This window comes from Wyeomyia smithii, chromosome 1 (genome assembly GCF_029784165.1).
Source record: "Wyeomyia smithii strain HCP4-BCI-WySm-NY-G18 chromosome 1, ASM2978416v1, whole genome shotgun sequence".
Taxonomy (NCBI): Eukaryota; Metazoa; Arthropoda; class Insecta; order Diptera; family Culicidae; genus Wyeomyia; species Wyeomyia smithii.
Window position 1 is genome coordinate 22,321,588 of NC_073694.1, and position 19,870 is coordinate 22,341,457.

Consider the following 19,870-nt stretch of genomic DNA (forward strand, 5'->3'; position numbering starts at 1 on the left):
GATCTCTTTAAGACGTTTGAGTCGCAAGGCTTTGAAGCTTTGCTAGCTTTGTTCTTGCAGTAGCCTCTTTTGTTTTGGGCCACCACACTAAAGAAGCGTATGTTATTTTCGGTAGTATGATGGATGTGTAGATCCATCTGACCATTTTTGGTCTTAGGCCCCATTTCCTACCAACCGTTTTTGAACATAACCAGAACGCACTGACCGCTTTGCTTACTGCAATGTCAAGATGGGCGTTCCAGTCAAGTTTCGCATCTAGAGTTAATCCTAAAAATTTAACCCTTTCGCTAAGCTTAAGAGGCATCAGGTTGAGTTTCCTCATTTTAGTGAAAGGTACTATTGTTACTTTTGCCGGGTTGATGTTCAGACCCTCTTTTTTAGACCAGAGATAAGTTACGTTTAAAGCAAGTTGCATTCTTTCCGAGACAACATTGTCAAACTTTCCTCTTACCATAATGACAGTGTCGTCTGCGAAGCCTTCAACTTCAAAACCTTTATCTTCTAAGCTGCAGAGAAGGTCATCCACAACTAGAGACCACAGGAGTGGTGAAAGTACTCCACCTTGAGGGCATCCTTTCGTGGCTCTTACAGTTATAGATGTTCCCCCCAGCTCCGAAGAGATTATTCTTTGTGCAAGCATGGTATGAATCCAGTTGACTATGCACGTGTGAAACATCCTCTTCTTCATCGCTTTTGCCATGGAAGAGTAGGTCGTGTTATCGAAAGCACCTTCAATATCCAGGAAAGAGCATAATGCTATTTCTTTTGCTGAAAGAGATTTTTCAATTTTTGTTACCAGCGTGTGGAGCGCTGTAACTGTAGAGATACCTGTTTGATATGCAAATTTAAATTTAGATAAAGGGTATTCAAGCACGTTTGTTGCATATAGATATTCCTTTAGTACTTTTTCCATTGTCTTCAGCAGGATCGAAGACAAGCTTATGGGTCTAAAAGATTTGGGGTTATTTCTATCTCTATTTCCCGTTTTTGGTATAAAGATAACCCGTACTGCCCTCCATTTCGATGGAATGTAGTTAAATCTTAAACTGGCCTTAAAAATCTTGGTTAGTAACGGTATCAGAGTTGCCTCACCTTTTTGAAGTAACGCTGGAAACACTCCGTCAACACCTGCAGATTTAAAAGGCTGGAAAGATCTAACAGCATTTTCCACACTGGTCGACGAGAAAATTTCGTCAAGTTAGTTAGAAGTTGAGACATTTTCTCTTTCAGATTCCGACAGAGTAAGCATTTTAAATTTAATTTTGATGCCATGATGAATTTATGATTGGTAGGCAAAATTTCGACGGCAGCACTCCCCTGATGGCAACCGAGAATATCGGACAGCAATATCGAGTCCCAATATCGAAATATCGATAATATCAAATGCGCCAATATCGTTCAAAAATATCGATATCGTGAAAGGCAAATATCGATAATATCAAATATCGATAAAATATCAGCAACCCTAACTGATACTGAAGGATGCCGCTTGTAGTATTCCTTAACCTTTTTGTCCATTGTGGGATCAACAGGCCCGGGTTTTCTACCACGTCTTGGGGCATCAGTAAATGTGCACTCTTCACAATACTTCCGCAATGCGGTTTGAACTGCTCCGACACTTATACCTTCTTCTCTGGTTCATTTTCTTATAGAAAGACCACTCACGGTGCCCCATTTGTGCACAAATCGCTTTCTTTGCTCGGGAGAAAGGCCACGCATTTTCAAAATTTCGCACTAAATGTTAGAAAAAATGACAGCATCTGTTTCTTTTAGATGTAATCAACAGGACGCAGCCAACGTTTGGTTGAATACTGCACGTTATTTGAAATGACGGTTGGTCGTAAGTGTATTTATAATTATCGGAACGGTCTATATTTCTGTTTTTGCGTTTCCAGACCTTCGGCCAGATTTTCACAATTTTGAACTCGATTTATTTCTTGGTGGTTAGAAACCTGTTGTTCGCAATGGTTAAGAGCGTCGATATTTAAATGAAGTATAAAATCCTACACAAAATTTATTCTATGATAGTTCGCCTATCTACCAACTGTCCTTAAACAGGACTTGAGCAGTCATCTAAAAAATCGGAGGACAACGATGAACAATTTTTTGAAAACTTACACTGTTTCAGCTGAAATAAAAAAATCACAAAACCGTGTAAAACTTGACCACCCAATTCTGAGCTCAATTTGAGATCATATTCTTTGTTGGCCTTGAGAGGCACTTTTTCTCCATCCATAGAATAATTTGGGATCATTTTTTTTTTGCTTTTTCTACCGTTTAGAAGCAATTTCCTACAGTTCTGACCTTTGTTTAGAATAATTTTCCTTTTTCTGATTTTTTTTCTGTGTCTTTCTTCACAATTCTGAATAAAATTCGGGATATTTTCTCATTACTCTAAACTGAATTCAGGAACATTTTTTTTTTTGGGGTTCTCATACCTCCTTTAACATCAATTTGGACTGTTTGAGTGTTTCTCGCCAAACTGAGTTTAATGTAGAAACATGTTTTTCCTTGTATTTTCTAACATTTGCAAGCATTTTTACCACAAATTTGAATTCAATTCGGAAGCGTTCTTTCACAGTTCTATGTTCATTTTGAGAGATTTTTTTTCCTTCTGTTCTGATTTGAGATATTTTTTTTCTTGAGCTTTACTGGTATTTAGAAGCGTTATTCAGTTTGGAGCCTAATTTGAACTCTCAGCTTTGGGCTTTTTTCACTTTTCTGTTTTTTTTTTTTTTTTTTAAGAATACAAAAACAAGATTATTTTCGGAATTGGCAACAAATTCACAACAAATATATTTCGAACTTCTATAGGACATCATTTACCCCCGGACGATAATAGGTAAAACCTGAAGATAATAGAGCCGATACCCTATATCATAAACGCAATTAAGCAAAAGTAAGCAAAACGCAATTATCAAAAATTTTCTATCGTTTTCCTTCAATTTTTATATCACAAATTACATCTGGTCGAAATCTGCTCGAAATCGCTACAATGACAGTTCGCGTTGATTAAAAATCGAAGGACAATTATATAACATTTAAAAAAAATCACGTTCACGTTTGTTCAGAAAATTAAAATCAGAAATCCGTGAATAGCTAAACAACCCAATTATCACCGTCAGCAAACGATTCCAGATCCAATCTTTGTCAATGATATACGTCGTTTTTTGCCCTCAATTTGTGGAACTTCACACGCATTTTCCGCACTAAGATAAGGCTTATATCCGCAATAATCCAGGCACCCAAAGAATGTCGTAGAATTCTCACAAAGCATTGTTCTTCTTAAACAACTATTTATTTCATATCTATGGCATATGCGGGGATCTTGCTGGCAGCTCTGGTATAGATTTGAAGAAACTGTTTGTCATCTTTGACATCTTGCTTCCAGAAAACGTCCGCTGCACAAGAGCCCAACATTTTTCGATTGAGCGTAGCTGTGCACATTTAAAAAAATGGCGGTTTTTAGTACAATATTGACATAAAGGCATTGCTCTACAAGAAAGACAGCAATTGTTTTTGAAGATTTGGGTAAATTTCCTTGTTGATTGTCATCTCTAGAACTAGAATTCTCTCAACAGCCGATGGTTTCTGCTATTTCTTCGAAAGTTCAACCTTTATATTGTGGCTTTTTAATCAGCCGTATGTTATTGGGACTGTAATGTTTACCGGTAAACAAAAAGCAAAATTATAAAGCAAACTTATGAAAAATTAGTTTGTCAGTACCAGGGATGTCATGTAGAAAACCTCATGTAGATTTCGACGAGTTTTCTTCGTAGAATACCTCTGGTAAAATACCTAACCAAAATCGAGTATTCTACGAAAACCTGCAAAGAGATTTTTGTGGTGAATTACATGAAGAATAAACGTAATTTAAGTTTAAAAATATTATTTATTATTAATTGTGATGATAATTTTGTGTGAATTGAGAACGAATTTGACATTTAAAATCGATGCTTTTAATCTCCATCGACTGAATTTGTTGTTGATGTGTTTCATAAGTTTTCGGATTAGAAATATCTCCTGTTTGCAAAATATTCTAGGGCTTTCTAGCCAGTACAAACAACAAACCCAGGTATGTTTAATTTTATCTTCGAAACTTTATATAAATTTGTAAATTGAATTAAGTAGCAATTCAGAACCCAAAAAATGAATAATTACTTAACTCGAAACTGAGTAATACTGTACCCAAAAAGTCAGTTTTTAAAACGCCTTGTTTCTCAATTATGCGTATTTACGGAGTTACTCAGTTTGTGAGCTGTTCCACTTTTTACGAAAATGCGTCAAATCCTACTCATTTTAAAGTTATTTTCCCCGAGGGTGTAAAGAACCCTTCCTGAAACCGTTTAAAGTTGCATGGGTTTTGGTGGGCTTTTCTTATACATGCCAGGGGAACCATGAACCATTGAGATGTTGGGTACGCTTTAAATATATGAGATTTGACAGCGATAAGGGGCCATCCACATACCACGTGGACAGCTTTGGGGGGGGGGGGGGTTGGCTAATGTCCACGGTCCATACAATTTTTTTAGAATTTATATGGGCAGTCGTCCACGGAGGGGGAGGGGGGGGGGGTCAAAATCGTTATAAATCTGTCCACGTGGTGTGTGGATGGCCCCTAACATAGTTCTGTAGAAACCAGGCCTTAGATGCGCCTTTGCTGTTGCACTGATTTTGTATGTGACGTATATTATGCGATTAGGCTTTCATTAGCATTTTTGTATGACAACAAATATGTTGTTGAACCGTGAATTACGATTGAAATTATTGTGTGAAAACTTTATCGTTGCTTGTTTCACCATTATCACAAAGTAGTCTGGAAAAACACTTTCTTGCCTCTTCGTGTTTCTTTTTTTTTTTTTGTTATATTAATTCTCCCGTTACTTAAATACACCTAATCAGTGCAGCTAATGGCTTTAGTATGAGTCATACTGTGAGTTTTCGAGTGTTTGAGAGTTTTCTACTTGCGAGAGGTTTTCTACCGTAGAAAACGTAGAATACCGTTTTCTACGTAGATTACTTACGAGTCCCGAAAAATCACCTAATAAAAAAATCACCTAATAAAATATCACCTAATATCAGGCGATTCGTGCTATCGAGGCCATATAAGACATTTGACGCAACCCTACAAATTTCGCAATTCGCGTTGCATGTGAGTAAGAAGGCAGGAAATACTTTTGCGTTTTTCATCCCGCACATTTCGAAAATTGCATATGGGAGTTCACGTTGGTGTGCGCCAACTAGCTGGCATCTCTATGTTAGTTGCATTGCTCTTGTTTTCTTGTTTTTGCTTTGACCTGTTTTTGTTTTCTTCTCTTTTCAATTACCAAAGCAAATGTCAAACCATACCATCTGACTGTAGTGTGAACACCCGAAGTGATATCCGATATCATCTGGCGATATCAGGTGATATGCGACGTAGTCTGAGCAAGGCATTTGGTTCAAACCTGCACTTGAAACATGACTGTAGCAATCAAACAAACCCATCTTTTGAATAAAACAGGGGTGACATTGCGCATTTCGTTTCGAGCAACTCGAACAAAACTAAATGACCGCTGGGGGTGCTCTGTTTCGTTCTTCGTATTTTTTAGTGTATAAGTGATTTAAAACGCAGTTCATTGTCTTGATCAGCTATTCGCTTCGTCATTGTCTTTATCATGGTTTTGTCATCTATGCCAATGGTGCAAAAAAGCATTTTCAACAGGTAAATTATTACCAAATACATCAAAAAATTAGCTGGTTTGACATGTCCATCGGAATATTTCTACATTCAGGATTATTTTCTACATCCGGTATTCGAGGACACATATGTGGTCAGGAAATAAAACTTTAAAAGTTTTCCAGTTGTATGGTGTTTGATTGATTAAAATCGAATAATATGATGGAAAGTTAGAGCATTTCAAAGTTGATCAAAATTTTGCCTATCCTAAACTTCGATAGTGCCAATTGTTATGTAAGGCTTGCGTCACCCACAGATCATACATCAAGTACATTTTGGCAAATTTGTCGACCTCCTTCTTTCGAAACTTCTCTACAACATTAAGGCAGGACTTGGCGTCGAAAAACGCTAGGCCGGAAACCTGGTTGACGTCTGCTTGCATTTCGGCTACACCAGCTCCTCGCGGTACAGCTTCATGGCAAGAGGCTTGGCCACCGTGTTCCGGTTTATCGGTACGGATAGGCGCCTTCCTTATCTTGATGGACGAACCAGATAGAAGAATTGACATTCTTAGCCACATCCCGGATCGAAAGGATCGGATTGCGCTTGGAGTAATTTCTCACCTTCTTTGCCTTCACTGCATACCAGCTCGCCGCTGCGTCGTTTAGGTCTCCTCTTGGTTGATTGCCAACTGTTTCGTGATCCACCTGTGGGACTGGGTTTTGTCGAAGCACTTCTTGCTTGAAAGCCATTTCAAAAACCACACAGCATTACACCCTAAACTTGTTTTATCTAAAATTTCATCAATTTTGCAATAAATAGTTGTACAGAGAAGTAAGTGTTGCATTTTTTCGAGTACAATTTAAGCTAGCTAAAATTTATTTAGCATCTGAATCAGCTGAAAAATAACTCGTTTTTCCAGAAACACAAAAATGAGTGAAATTCGACTTTTTTGCAAAAAAAAGGAAATCAGATCTAGAACTGATTAACCTGGCAGTAACTCAATTTGGAGTATTCATTATGAGCTTACAATTAGGGTTTGCAATATTCCCGGGAATCGATTTCCGGGGATGAAAAATCGCATTTCCCGGGAACCGGGAACAGACAAATTTTTTAGCAAAATGAGATTTTCAATGAAGTTGATCAGTAAAAGGTAACAAAAAATTGTTTAAATTTCATTCCCAATTCGCATGAAATACAAAACATATTCAAGTTAACATCAAAAATTTGTGATCGATTTTTGTAGCATATTTTTGCAGAAGAGGAGAACTAAAGGGCTTCATGTCGTCAAACAATCGCTTCAGATCTATGCTATTGTGATTTTTTGAAGTAGAATACTTCTCTCAGTAAGTTCGGCTACATAGGGATGTGAAATGAAAATCTAAAACCGAAAAAAGTGAAAAATATGTCCAATTTCAAATGCTAATAAATCGGTTAGTATTCGATGGATTTCCTTCGTTCTTGCAGCAATAGACTGGAAAATCTTCTAAGATTCTTCCCAAAATAAGATAATTGTAATTTTATTATTCAAACTATTGTACTATTTAAAATAGTCAAGCCTTGTCAAAACGAAAAATTCGACCACTGATTGGTCGTTTTATGCTTGCTTCCCAAGCACGGTCGACAGGATCATATACCTTGCATTTGAAAACATGCTATTTGACATATATAAGAGCCTGTTTCAGCTGGAGCCGCTCATAATAGTTCTAGACAGCGACAACAGCAGTCGTCCTTCCTTAGCAGCAGCACTAGCCCTGTGGTTGGTCACCACGTCTCAGGAGCAGCGCGGTTTTTCTCAGCGTGTGTCGCCAGACAGCCATTATTCCCCCCGTGTTGGGGCAACATGAAGATTGCCACCGGGAAATCCAATGTTGGAAATCAAAATGCCTTTTTCAAGGCAAATGAACAAGTCATTGAAAGTTAATAATTTTTGTCCACGCAAGCAAGCATTCTGTGTTGCATCCTAGCAATTTAAATCTGTCGCACCCGTCGAATTTACTGACTATAAAATAGCTTCCACAGTGCATGTTGTCCGTGTATCTTAATTCCCCCAATGTTAGGGTAGCTCCAAAGTTGTAATCAGTAACCGATTTTGTACCGCAAAATGCTTTTTTCAAGGCAAATAAACAAATAACACTGTGCTACAAATGAAAAAAAAGGCAAGAACTTCTGAAGTGACCTAGTGTAGGTTGTAGGTCTTGTTGAGTGTAACATTCGCTCATACTAGAAATTTTCCAAACACCTTCAAAATCTGAAGTTATGGTCAAAATACGATTTTTTGGACCTCAGCGAATATAAATTTTTTTAACTCAGTCATTTGTAAACCAATTTCAATATTAAATCAGTTTTAGAAAGAGGACAAATAGAGCTTTCAAAATATATACAGGTTTGTTCTAATTTCAATAAAACATGTTAAGTTATTTGAGTTTATATACAATTTTATAGACTTTTTCACGCAATTTTTCAATTTAATTTTGAATTTGCCGTCTATTTTTGTAAGCAACATACCACAAATACACTATAATTTCGAAAGTATATTCAATTCCGTATCAAATAAAAGCAGTTTTGTGGAAATCGGTTGATATTTGGCTAAGTTATATATTTTATAAAGAAAACCAAAATTTTTAGCTTCTATCGCACATTTATTTCACGGTGCTACAAATGATGAAAAAATGCAAAAACTTTCGATGTGACTTAGTGTGAGTTGTAGCTTTAGTCAAAAGTTACTTGCGCATTTACTTGAAGTTTTTCAAATACCCCAAAAATTATTAGTTATGGTCAGAACCCAGTTTTTTACCTTAGCTCACATTTTTATGTTTAATACGGTTATTTTTCAACCGATTTTTTATATTTAGGCTGTTTTGGAAAGGCGAAAAATAGAACTCTTGGAACATATAAATATGTCTAAAGAGTGTACCTATATGTGATAAATAGTTTTAAATAAAATAAGATGATTTATATTCAACAAAATAAGATAGTTTTTTTTTTCAAATTTTACCTATATGTGATGAATAGTTTAAAAATAAATAAAATACCGCACCGCAATCAAATTCTGTTGTAGTTGTTCTTATTTTTACTTTTACTTTATTTAGTAAACTCCCCACTGTAGGGGCAGCGCAAAGGCTGCGATCAGCATGACCAACTTTGAATAACAAACTGCCCTGTTAGACCGCATTCACAAAGACAGTTAGTTCGACTATGCAGAGCTAATATGAAGTCGATTCAATCAATCAGCAGTAACAGAATTTCGTCGTCTCCCAGTTGCCAAGTTGCAACATGATGCAACACGCAACAGCGAGCAAACGAAATCGCTTGATGTTACAAACCGCAATAAGATACGGGTTAAAACCGTTGCGTGTGTGAGAGCACCATCGGTGTTTATTCGCTGGAAACAAATATCGAATGCGAATTATGGAATAATTCGTCTAAAGAATATAAGAGAATTAGCCAACTGAACAGAAAGGCGTGGCCTATTACGTAGCGGTACATCAGCCGGCACTTCCTCTAATGGAAAAGTAGGATCATTTTGCTTAGAAGAATATTACTGTCGGTAATATTACAGAGATGCGATCATATCCGATATGGAATTGAACAATTGTTCTTTTGAGGACAAATAAAACACTTAATTTGAAGAGTTATTAGCTTTGGGTACCAGTAGCAGTATGGTAACAACCTCAGCGGTAGGTGCAGCCGGTTCTTCCCTAAGGCCGATGTAATAAGGAAGTAAATGGAAGCGGCACGGCGAAACAGTTCGGGTGTTCTTAGACGCGCGTCATTTTTCGTACGATAGCGGCGGTATTAGCGGTAGATGCATTTGCCAACACTTACTCCAGTAAAGCCGTGTCTAATTTTCAATGCGAAAACACCTTTCTATTGTGTTGGCCGTGCGCATTAGGCCTCTGCCAGGCTAAACGCGATAACCGGCGCGAACCGATACGCCGGCCGTAGGTTAATTTACAGCCGTAAGTAGAGCTGTGTAAAAGTATTCTACTTCAACCTTGCGGTCGTGGCTTTGCACACAACCCTCCTGTGATTTTTAAATAAACTGCGTTTTGAATCTAGTTTTCATTGACAGAACAACATTTCAAACTCTTTTGGAGTTTAAATAATTATTGATTAGAACGTAAGATTTCGAGGAAGAATTTTGGTAAATTAACTCGTTATTTCGTTATTTCGCCGTTCGGTGGTTTTCTGTGACCGAGACAAACTACAGTGGGGAGTTTACTAAATAAAGTAAAAGTAAAAATAAGAACAACTACAACAGAATTTGATTGCGGTGCGGTATTTTATTTATTTCTAAACTATTCATCACATATAGGTAAAATTTGAAAAAAAAACTATCTTATTTTGTTGAATATAAATCATCTTATTTTATTTAAAACTATTTATCACATATAGGTACACTCTTTAGACATATTTATATGTTCCAAGAGTTCTATTTTTCGCCTTTCCAAAACAGCCTAAATATAAAAAATCGGTTGAAAAATAACCGTATTAAACATAAAAATGTGAGCTAAGGTAAAAAACTGGGTTCTGACCATAACTAATAATTTTTGGGGTATTTGAAAAACTTCAAGTAAATGCGCAAGTAACTTTTGACTAAAGCTACAACTCACACTAAGTCACATCGAAAGTTTTTGCATTTTTTCATCATTTGTAGCACCGTGAAATAAATGTGCGATAGAAGCCAAAAATTTTGGTTTTCTTTATAAAATATATAACTTAGCCAAATATCAACCGATTTCCACAAAACTGCTTTTTTTTGATACGGAATTGAATATACTTTCGAAATTATAGTGTATTTGTGGTATGTTGCTTACAAAAATAGACGGCAAATTCAAAATTAAATTGAAAAATTGCGTGAAAAAGTCTATAAAATTGGATATAAACTCAAATAACTTAACATGTTTTATTTAAATTAGAACAAACCTGTATATATTTTGAAAGCTCTATTTGTCCTCTTTCTAAAACTGATTTAATATTGAAAATCGGTTTACAAATGACTGAGTTAAAAAAATTTATATTCGCTGAGGTCCAAAAAACCGTATTTTGACCATAACTTCAGATTTTGAAGGTGTTTGGAAAATTTCTAGTATGAGCGAATGTTACACTCAACAAGACCTACAACCTACACTAGGTCACTTCAAAAGTTCTTGCCTTTTTTTTCATTTGTAGCACAGTGTTATTTGTTTATTTGCCTTGAAAAAAGCATTTTGCGGTACAAAATCGGTTACTGATTACAGCTTTGGAGCTACCCTAACATTGGGGGAATTAAGATACACGGACAACATGCACTGTGGAAGCTATTTTATAGTCAGTAAATTCGACGGGTGCGACAGATTTAAATTGCTAGGATGCAACACAGAATGCTTGCTTGCGTGGACAAAAATTATTAACTTTCAATGACTTGTTCATTTGCCTTGAAAAAGGCATTTTGATTTCCAACATTGGATTTCCCGGTGGCAATCTTCATGTTGCCCCAACACGGGGGGAATAATGGCTGTCTAGCGACACACGCTGAGAAAAACCGCGCTGCTCCTGAGACGTGGTGACCAACCTGCTGCTGCTAAGGAAGGACGACTGCTGTTGTCGCTGTCTAGAACTATTATGAGCGGCTCCAGCTGAAACAGGCTCTTATATAGGTCAAATAGCATGTTTTCAAATGCAAGGTATATGATCCTGTCGATCGTGCTTGGGAAGCAAGCATAAAACGACCAATCAGAGGTCGAATTTTTCGTTTTGACAAGGCTTGACTATTTTAAATAGTACAATAGTTTGAATAATAAAATTACAATTATCTTATTTTCGGAAGAATCTTAGAAGATTTTCCAGTCTATTGCTGCAAGAACGAAGGAAATCCATCGAATACTAACCGATTTATTAGCATTTGAAATTGGACATATTTTTCACTTTTTTCGGTTTTAGATTTTCATTTCACATCCCTATGTAGCCGAACTTACTGAGAGAAGTATTCTACTTCAAAACTATTAGAAAACAAAATCTAGTAAATCTAGTTACGGCTTCACCGAAAAAAAAAACCGAACTTCCTGAACTGTCAAAATTCCGTTGATGGTGTTGTAAAATGATTTATAAAATCCTCTAGCACTCGCAAGATTCCGTCTGGTGTAACAAACTGGAGTTTCAGTGGATTCGAGTCCATACTGATGCAAAGTGATTCGGTCATTCAGCTCAACCTTTGACAGAACATGGGATAATTATTGCACACGCCAGAGTTGCCGGATTGCCGGTGGAACGCTGTAGTTGATTTTCAAGTAACCCTTACCGGGAATTTTTCCGGAGCCATCGAAAATATCGCCATACATCTGCGATCTGCTCAGCTCTGATTCGATACACTTTCAGTAGGTCTTGCGCGGTCTCCGATTACGAAGCTAGAGTGGAGCGGGAACTACGGCAAACGAGTTATAAAACTAGTTCAAGCGTAGTGCATACCTTTACACCTAAAATTTATTGCCGGGTCTCGGTAATTTTTGCCGATAACGGCACCACTGAGTGCTTGGATAAAAAAATAATGACAGCTGTCACATTTTTTCGTAAATCTCGGTTCGACCTAACTAAAATTTCGGCGTAAAATATTACGAAGCTATCACAACCGACATTACGGAAGCGGAGACTAAACCAATCGACTCCCGATAAATTTAGGATTGTTTGGGGCTATCAAGTTTCGTTTTTTCCATATAACGATTCCCCACCCTAATACTTATTCTTCTTGTGCCTGTAGACTGATTTCTCCTGTCCCAGGACCGCCGCCGTGAGCTTGGAGTTAAAATGGCGACGGGGGGAGCTTTGGATAAGAGTCCTCCTAGTGTCCAGTTCACACTCAACAATGATCCAATTGTCACTGATCTTCAGCAGAGCCTCTACTAGAACATTACCATCTTTCTTGGAGTTATCAAAGATGTTTCCAATTTTCAATTGCTACGACTGATCATCCGTACTTCAATCTTCACTTTTAACATTTCCTTCTTCTTAAAAGCCTCTCCGAAGTGGAAATCTTTTTCTCCTTTCTCCTACTTCATATGTTTCAGAACCACACCAAAAATTATGTTTCGGTTTTCTGACAGTGCTACTATTTGTTGATCCATTCGATAACCTCACTTTCAAGTGGACAGAAAAAAAAACAAAATGGCGTTTCGCGTACATTCGTAACGTAGGGTTAAAAGTTGTATTCGCTTCCGATGTGCTCTCGAGTCGGTTTCCACGAAATGCGATTTATCCACCATTCACCATAACACGAAACAAAAACCCAAACTGCAACCGAATCTGGCATTACCTAGAAGCGTTCCGAAAAAGTGAGCTCATGGAAAGGCTAAGTTTTAGTCCTTGACTCCCTTGAAAAATTCGATTGGTAATTAGATTTTCATGAATAAATCCGCTACTTTCACAAGTGTTTTGAAGTCAGCTGGCTTCACCAGTTTACCTCCTTTGGGTTTCCCTCAAACCGTTTGGGAATGTCACATGGATTTCGAAGATTTCAAAAGTTTTGCCATTTTTCGAACGCATAGACGGGAGTGACGCCTTGATGAAAATAAATGAACCTTGCGTGACAATCAATATGATATTTGAATTTAACCCCTTTTTTTGAGAAACAAATGTCAAAATCTGAATACCCTCCACTATTGGATTGCACCCACTACTATACAGATAACATTCATGAAATATTTCTCTTAAATTAAGTTCACAGCATTTGAATTCTTCAGTGTGGTCTTCTGCCAGGAAACCCACAAAATGGCTGCTAGTGAGTTTCTGGTGGGTTCTAACGACCGCGCTTCATAAACATTGGTAGTAACAAGCTTTGGCTGTATGCAGAGAACGTGTTTCCACTTTAAGCTTTCAGAATCATCCTGCTAACAAACGCCGTGTTTCTCTTCCCCCTTATTGTTTTCACACTTACAGACATCGCGTTCGATGAAACAAACACATCTAGCTATAATGAAATTACGAGAAAAAATACATTTTAAGATTTAAACTTTAGAAAAAGTTTTACAAAATCATAAACCTCGCATTATTTATAAATTAATTTTAACTATAATTAAATTTTAAAACAAACAAAATTATTATATATTATATTAAATTAACAAAATTGTAAACTAACACGTAACTCGCAAAACAAAATCAAACCAATACACAACAAACACAAACACATACCCACAAACACCCCCCAAAAAATCAAAAATCAAACAAAATGGCTTCTCGTAAGAACGCAAAATTCTCCACCAAAATCCAGTTCTATCTGAAACACAGGGAATCGCGGATACTGAAGCTATGCAACGACACAATCGGCCCAGTACCGAACGATTCGCTCACCCGAGCCATCTTCAAGCTGCTGTCGAAGCCGGTGGACAACAAGCGCCTCATTCAGCTTCTTGCCGAAAAGGTAAAGCGTCCTCTAGCCCTTGATTATGTTAGATTCGCTTCAACTTTTGATGTTCTTAGAAACGCTGCTCCACCAAATCGACTGCCTCGCACAGCACCCTGAAGACGCCCCAGCAACAGCCAACCCCGCTAACGGTTCCCACAGCGTCGACGCTGTCTGGGGCCGTGACGGGTGCCGTCGCGCTGCCCGAGTATCAGAAAGAAGTGGAACGGTTTCGGGGACGCATCATCTGCCAGGACAACACGTGCATCATCGACCCGGCGGCCTCTCCCAAGAACGACAACAATTCGAATCCTCGCACTCACTCCTTCCGAATTGTCTCGTTCAGCAAGGAGGGCAGCAATGGCAACAACGGCAGCAGCAGCAACAGCAACACAGGAAGCGGAAAGTCAGCCTCATCGGACTGTTCCTCGTCGCCACTTGGCGGTGACGGTGGCCGGGACTCGATGGACGAACAGGTCCAGAATCTCAGCACACCGCCGGCCGCGTCGACACAAGCTGGCCACAAGGCGATTCTGATGTGTTTCAGCTGTAAATTGAGCTTCGGCACGTGCCGGTCGTTCATCGCTCATGCCAAAATGGAGCACAGCCTCACCCTGAACGATTACGAGCGGATGCTGCTCGAGAAGAACTACAGCAGCGCCATCATCCAGACCAACACCGAGAGGCAGTTCTACTTTCTGGTTCCTTTCGAAGAGAAATCTTCTGCCAACAACAGCAACAACCCTAGCATTAAGTCTTCGATGGAAAGTGAAGAACGGTTCAAGAGTGGGATCGCTGCACTCAGCAATCAGCAACTTTCGCCACAGCAGCAGCAACAACAACAGGTACAGCAACATCAACAGCAGCAGCAGCAGCAACAACAACATCAGCTACCTGTCCAAGCGCCAGAGAAAAGCCCCGGTAGCATCAACTTCGATAGTGGCTTCCCGAAACTCACCCCCAGCAGTATGCTCTACGACATGGACAATAAACTGCAGGCGAGTTGGAAGCTAGCCGCTGAGAAGTACAACAACGCCATGAACGAAAGTGTGGCGGCCGCAGCGGCTGCAGCCGCAGTGGCCGCTGCCCAAGAGGAGAAGAACGCCGCCAGCGGGAAACTGTTGACGGATTTCCTAACCCAGCAGAAAATGCTGTCGGCAGCGGAAAACCTTTACAACAAGCAAAACAAGTTCCTGGAGTTGATGAACACCAACCCACTGGCAGCGGCCGCTGCAAAGGCGGCCGTCACCGGGGCGGGTGTTGATGCGACTAGCGATTTTCAGATGGCCAAAAAATACAACGCAATGGATCTCTACAAGCAGCTGATGGCGGCGAACAACTTCCGACCGGAGGGCTTGGAGCTGAAGGAAGAACTCAAGAGCGAGCATCAGATAAGCGTTAAAAAACTAGAGACTGAAGCATCGGCTGCATTCCGCAACAGTAACTTTGCGCCAAATATCTCCACGAGGAATTCCTGCAAGACACTAAAATGTCCTCAGTGTAACTGGCACTACAAGTACCAGGAAACGCTGGAGATTCACATGCGGGAAAAGCATCCGGACGGGGAAACCGCGTGCAGCTACTGTTTGGCAGGTCAGCAGCATCCACGACTGGCACGGGGTGAATCGTACACCTGCGGCTACAAACCGTACCGTTGCGATATCTGTAACTATTCCACCACCACGAAGGGTAACCTGTCCATTCACATGCAGAGCGACAAGCATCTGAATAACATGCAGGATCTAAACGGAATGATGAACAAGGGTAATCAGAACTTTTTAAATCTTGCCACCCTTCAGGCCACGGAGAAAGTTAACACATCTCGCAACCAATACATGCAAGCCACCTCGCCCCTCTCGTTGACCACCAAGCTAACCCAGCAGCCCAAGGAATCCCCCAGCAGCTACGAAACGAGTCGACCGAAATCGTTCTTCAAGTGCGACATCTGCAATTACGACACCAACATCGCGCGGAATCTCCGAATCCACATGACTAGCGAGAAACATATCAGCAATCTAAACTCGCTGCAGTCCAGTTTCAGCCAGCTGAAGAACCTCCAGAGTATGTCGTCCGCCGAAAACCTCGACTACCTGAGTGCGCTCAGCTTGAACGCCCTGAAGGATGATCCCACGCTAAGCCGAGTCGAAGACTACAGCAGTAACGCACTGAAGCCGCTCTCGATTCCATCGTCTCCCTTTGCTCCCATCGATCCGACCCCCGGCAGTACCGCCAACAGTACACCAACACCGGAGTCCCTCTTCCTCAACAATCCGTCTCCCTTCTCGGGTGGAAGCGATACCGAGCGCCTCGCAGCCGGCGAATTCCACCAGCTGGACGAAGACAAAAACCCTCTCCACTTCGAACCGCCGATCAGAGTCACACTGGACCCATCGACTTACTACACCTGTTTGATCTGTTCGGACTTCGACACCAACAACCTGGAGGAGCTGAAGAAGCACGTGATCAAGGACCGCTTGACGTCGAACATCGCAATGGATACGATAGTGATCGCTGCAGCTAGCTGCGAGTGCCTCCTGTGTGGCTTCCGTTCACCGAACGGACCTGACAAGCACGATCTCGAGCGGCACCTGAAGACGGAAGCCCACCTCAAGCGGCTCGATGTGATGATCCATCTGCTCGAGGGAAGGGACAAAGCGATCGGCAAACTGCGCCAGTTCTGCGGTTCCGAGCTGTTCAAGAAGCTGTCTCTCATCTTCCCGCTGGCCACGGAGGAAACGAAATTTCCGTACGAAGAAATGCCTAGCATTGGTGAAATTTCGCGTTCTCCACTGTCGCTGCTGCTGGAACCCAAGACCGAACTTGTGGTTGATCGGGAGTTTGGTGGTATTAATGGTCTCGATAATGAAGGTGAGTTTGAGGTAGGTTGAGTCGTCTTTAGTAAGGTTTATCATTGATTTCACCTCCAGGAACTCAACCGCACCCGGACAACGTTCAAATCAAGTGCAACTGCTGCAACTACTACACGACCTCGCTGGAGAAAATCGGCATCCACAGTCTGTCGGAGAAGCACATCTTCCGGCGGATCTGTTTCGACTACTTGCTGCTTATCTCCAGCGAGAAGAACGCTTCCGCCGGGAGCGGAGGTTCGCTCAGTCCGTTGAACTTGCAGCACAGCATGAAGCAGGAAGGTAGGAGGCAATTTACACCCGCCCACGTTGTCGAAATACTCATCTTTGGTTTTGTTTGCAGAGAATCGTCCGGGAGTGGGCTGTCTGATGCTGACCTGTGTGCCGTGTGGGTATAAAACCGACCACATCTACTACATGATCCACCATCTGAAGAAGTCCTGCAAGGTGGAGCAGAACATCAACCTGCTCGGACTGCGCAACATCTTTAAGTTGACTCCCAAGGGTGAGTGGAATGATTTGTCATTGTCCTTTGTAGATTTTCCTAGGTTATCCAGTGCAACTCAGTCTAGATTAGAGACTTGTGGCAACTGACTAAAAAATGTAATTTTTTTTTTTTATCTTTACGGGCGATTTTTGTCATTCTATTTGAATATCTTTAATTTTCTTGAAACAAAACTTTATTTCGAGCAGGCGATGGTCACCCTAGCATTTCACTGTCATGAAGTTACACATGGCAGCTTTCATACGAAAAGCACCGCCAGCTACGACTTACAGCACTCGAGCAGTACAAATAAAGCTCCGCCGCTATGCTGGCAATCGGTGCTGCGCAACTTGCTGCCATCCACACTGGCTACTGACCGGCTCGGCAGCCCCTCTTCTTTCACTCATTTTCAAAGCACATCCCGTTCATGTTCATGCTTTGTGCTATGCTTCTCGGCTTATGCTTCTTCCGAATATTCTTCCTTTCATTCATCACCATCATCATCATCACCAGCAGCAGCGCACCCATATCTCGACTCGAGCGCTTCACTGTATCTTCGTTCCATTCATATTCTCCCTCCTGTAATCGTCATATCCAATCATACCTAGATACGCATACACACACTCACAGACACGGGTGGAACGGACGAAATTCCAGTCCTTTTGTTTACTTTTGTAGCAAGCTGCTGCTCGATGGGCTCAAAGCGGTTGCTGTACGCCTCGCACCGAGTTTCGTAGAGTTTCGATTTAGTTACCAGTAAGATTTAGGCTAGTTGAGAGTCAATTTTTATTTTGTGTCCCTACTTGAATGACCAGACTTGATTACGATGCGCTAAGTGAGTTCCTGCTAGTACTATCTCTTCAACTTAGTTTTAGTTAATGTTCAGGGGATATTTTTTTTTTGGTGATAATTTGAACGCAAATTGAACGCAATTTGTGCAACCCCAGATCCGCTCGATTAGGAGAAGCGCCCGAGGAAAGCAGCACGGGAAAAAAAGAAAATGGAGAATCTTTCACACCCCGTTTCGGTGTGACTCATCGTGCGAAGTGATATTAGGAATCTAATTAATCAAAGTGCTTGGCCGCTTATTTTTGAAAAGTAAAAACCCACCGCGCCGAAAATCACGTGGAGTCCAGCATAGAAAGGCGCCTGCTGCGCCCGCCATAAAGTGGGGAGTTTGCGCCTTGGACTTTATTGTTTTTGTTTCAGTTCTCTTTTGTTTCAACGATCGCGTGCGAAGTTGTTCGGCCGCCCATTTGAGGTGCGTGTCGCCTGTCGCTGCGGCCGGCGGCGACTTATCCTGTTCCCGGACGGAAGGCGGTACGTTAGCCAGATGGTAGACGATGATCATTTCTTGGCATGTGGAATTGTGCACCCTAAAGTGGTTCTTTTTAAGTTGCTTCCACTGAAGAGGAGCAGATGAAAGGCGAACTCAATCAAACGCATTTGCTGTTTATTGAACGTTTCGAGCTGTGTGATTGCATTTATTAAACGGTGTCTTTAACCTTTTTCGATCACGCGGAATCGAGCGGTATAATGCATAACGAGTAATTGAACACAGACCCGGGAGGTGAGAGCGAAAAAAAAAAAAAACAAGATAGTTACGAAAAGGGAACGCAATTTTACCAAAACTTCTCTCCGGTCTGAACTACTGTGCTAAATTTAACGTTTACGAAATCGCACCAAGAAACTGTGTTTGCTCTATCCACTTTTATTCGACAGCTTTTATTAAGAAAAAGCTTTTATTAGGGGTGCTGTAAAAAGACAAAAAAATATTTGGAAAATTTATCCAACACATTACTGACTATTCAACAGAATGAAATTAGATTTTTTTGAGGTGGTTAGCAAAACTGTAAGCTGCGCTGTAAGCGTTTGGTTGTTGAAACTTTGCACATTAATTTTGCAAGAAACTAGTGGAAATTTTTTTTTACAAAACCTTGGAAGCATTGATGGGTGTGTAAGAGCCTATTTCTAGAGCTCACTGTCTAACAGAAAAGAAAACAGTTACAGTTGTTTTTCAATTCTGCAATTATCTTAGTTCCGCGATCTAGAAGGTGTTACCTCTAGAGAGCTTCCAAAGACTCTTTACAGAATGACTGAGTACTTGCAGTACATTCCGGAGTCATTTTTCATTCGGTAAGCCTTGAGGCGGGGCTTATTAGAATATTTTATATTCTTTTATTACTTTTAAACTTTCAATTTATTTGAAACATCTTTATCAAAAAAATTTACACGTATTTAATGATCATAATAAAGTTTTATCTACTGATGAGTGACAGAATTATAAAAAGGCCAAGCACAATACATTTCTTTAGTTCTTTTGCACTATCACACGTAGTTCCGTAGTCCTTTTTGCACCACTCAAATTAATTTCATTTACGAGCTGAAGAAGGATTGATTGTGTACTTTAAAGCTTCAAATTACTACATGTTTTACAATGAGAGTAGGTTAAAATCTTATGTTTCAATCACACACCTCGTTCG

At 40.3% G+C, this 19,870-nt stretch overlaps 1 protein-coding gene across 2 annotated transcripts in view; it reads left to right on the plus strand.

Annotated features, from left to right (window-relative positions):
- The window catches only part of LOC129718744 (zinc finger protein 2), a 43,951-nt gene that overhangs the window by 10,411 nt on the left and 13,670 nt on the right, over window positions 1-19,870 (plus strand). For both annotated transcript variants that reach the window (XM_055669786.1, XM_055669784.1), the window contains exons 2-5: window positions 13,574-14,054; window positions 14,114-16,904; window positions 16,964-17,185; window positions 17,247-17,408. In XM_055669786.1, coding sequence (XP_055525761.1) covers window positions 13,863-14,054; window positions 14,114-16,904; window positions 16,964-17,185; window positions 17,247-17,408 — 3,367 coding nt within the window. In that variant the 5' untranslated portion in view covers window positions 13,574-13,862. The remainder of the gene's footprint in view (window positions 1-13,573; window positions 14,055-14,113; window positions 16,905-16,963; window positions 17,186-17,246; window positions 17,409-19,870) is intronic.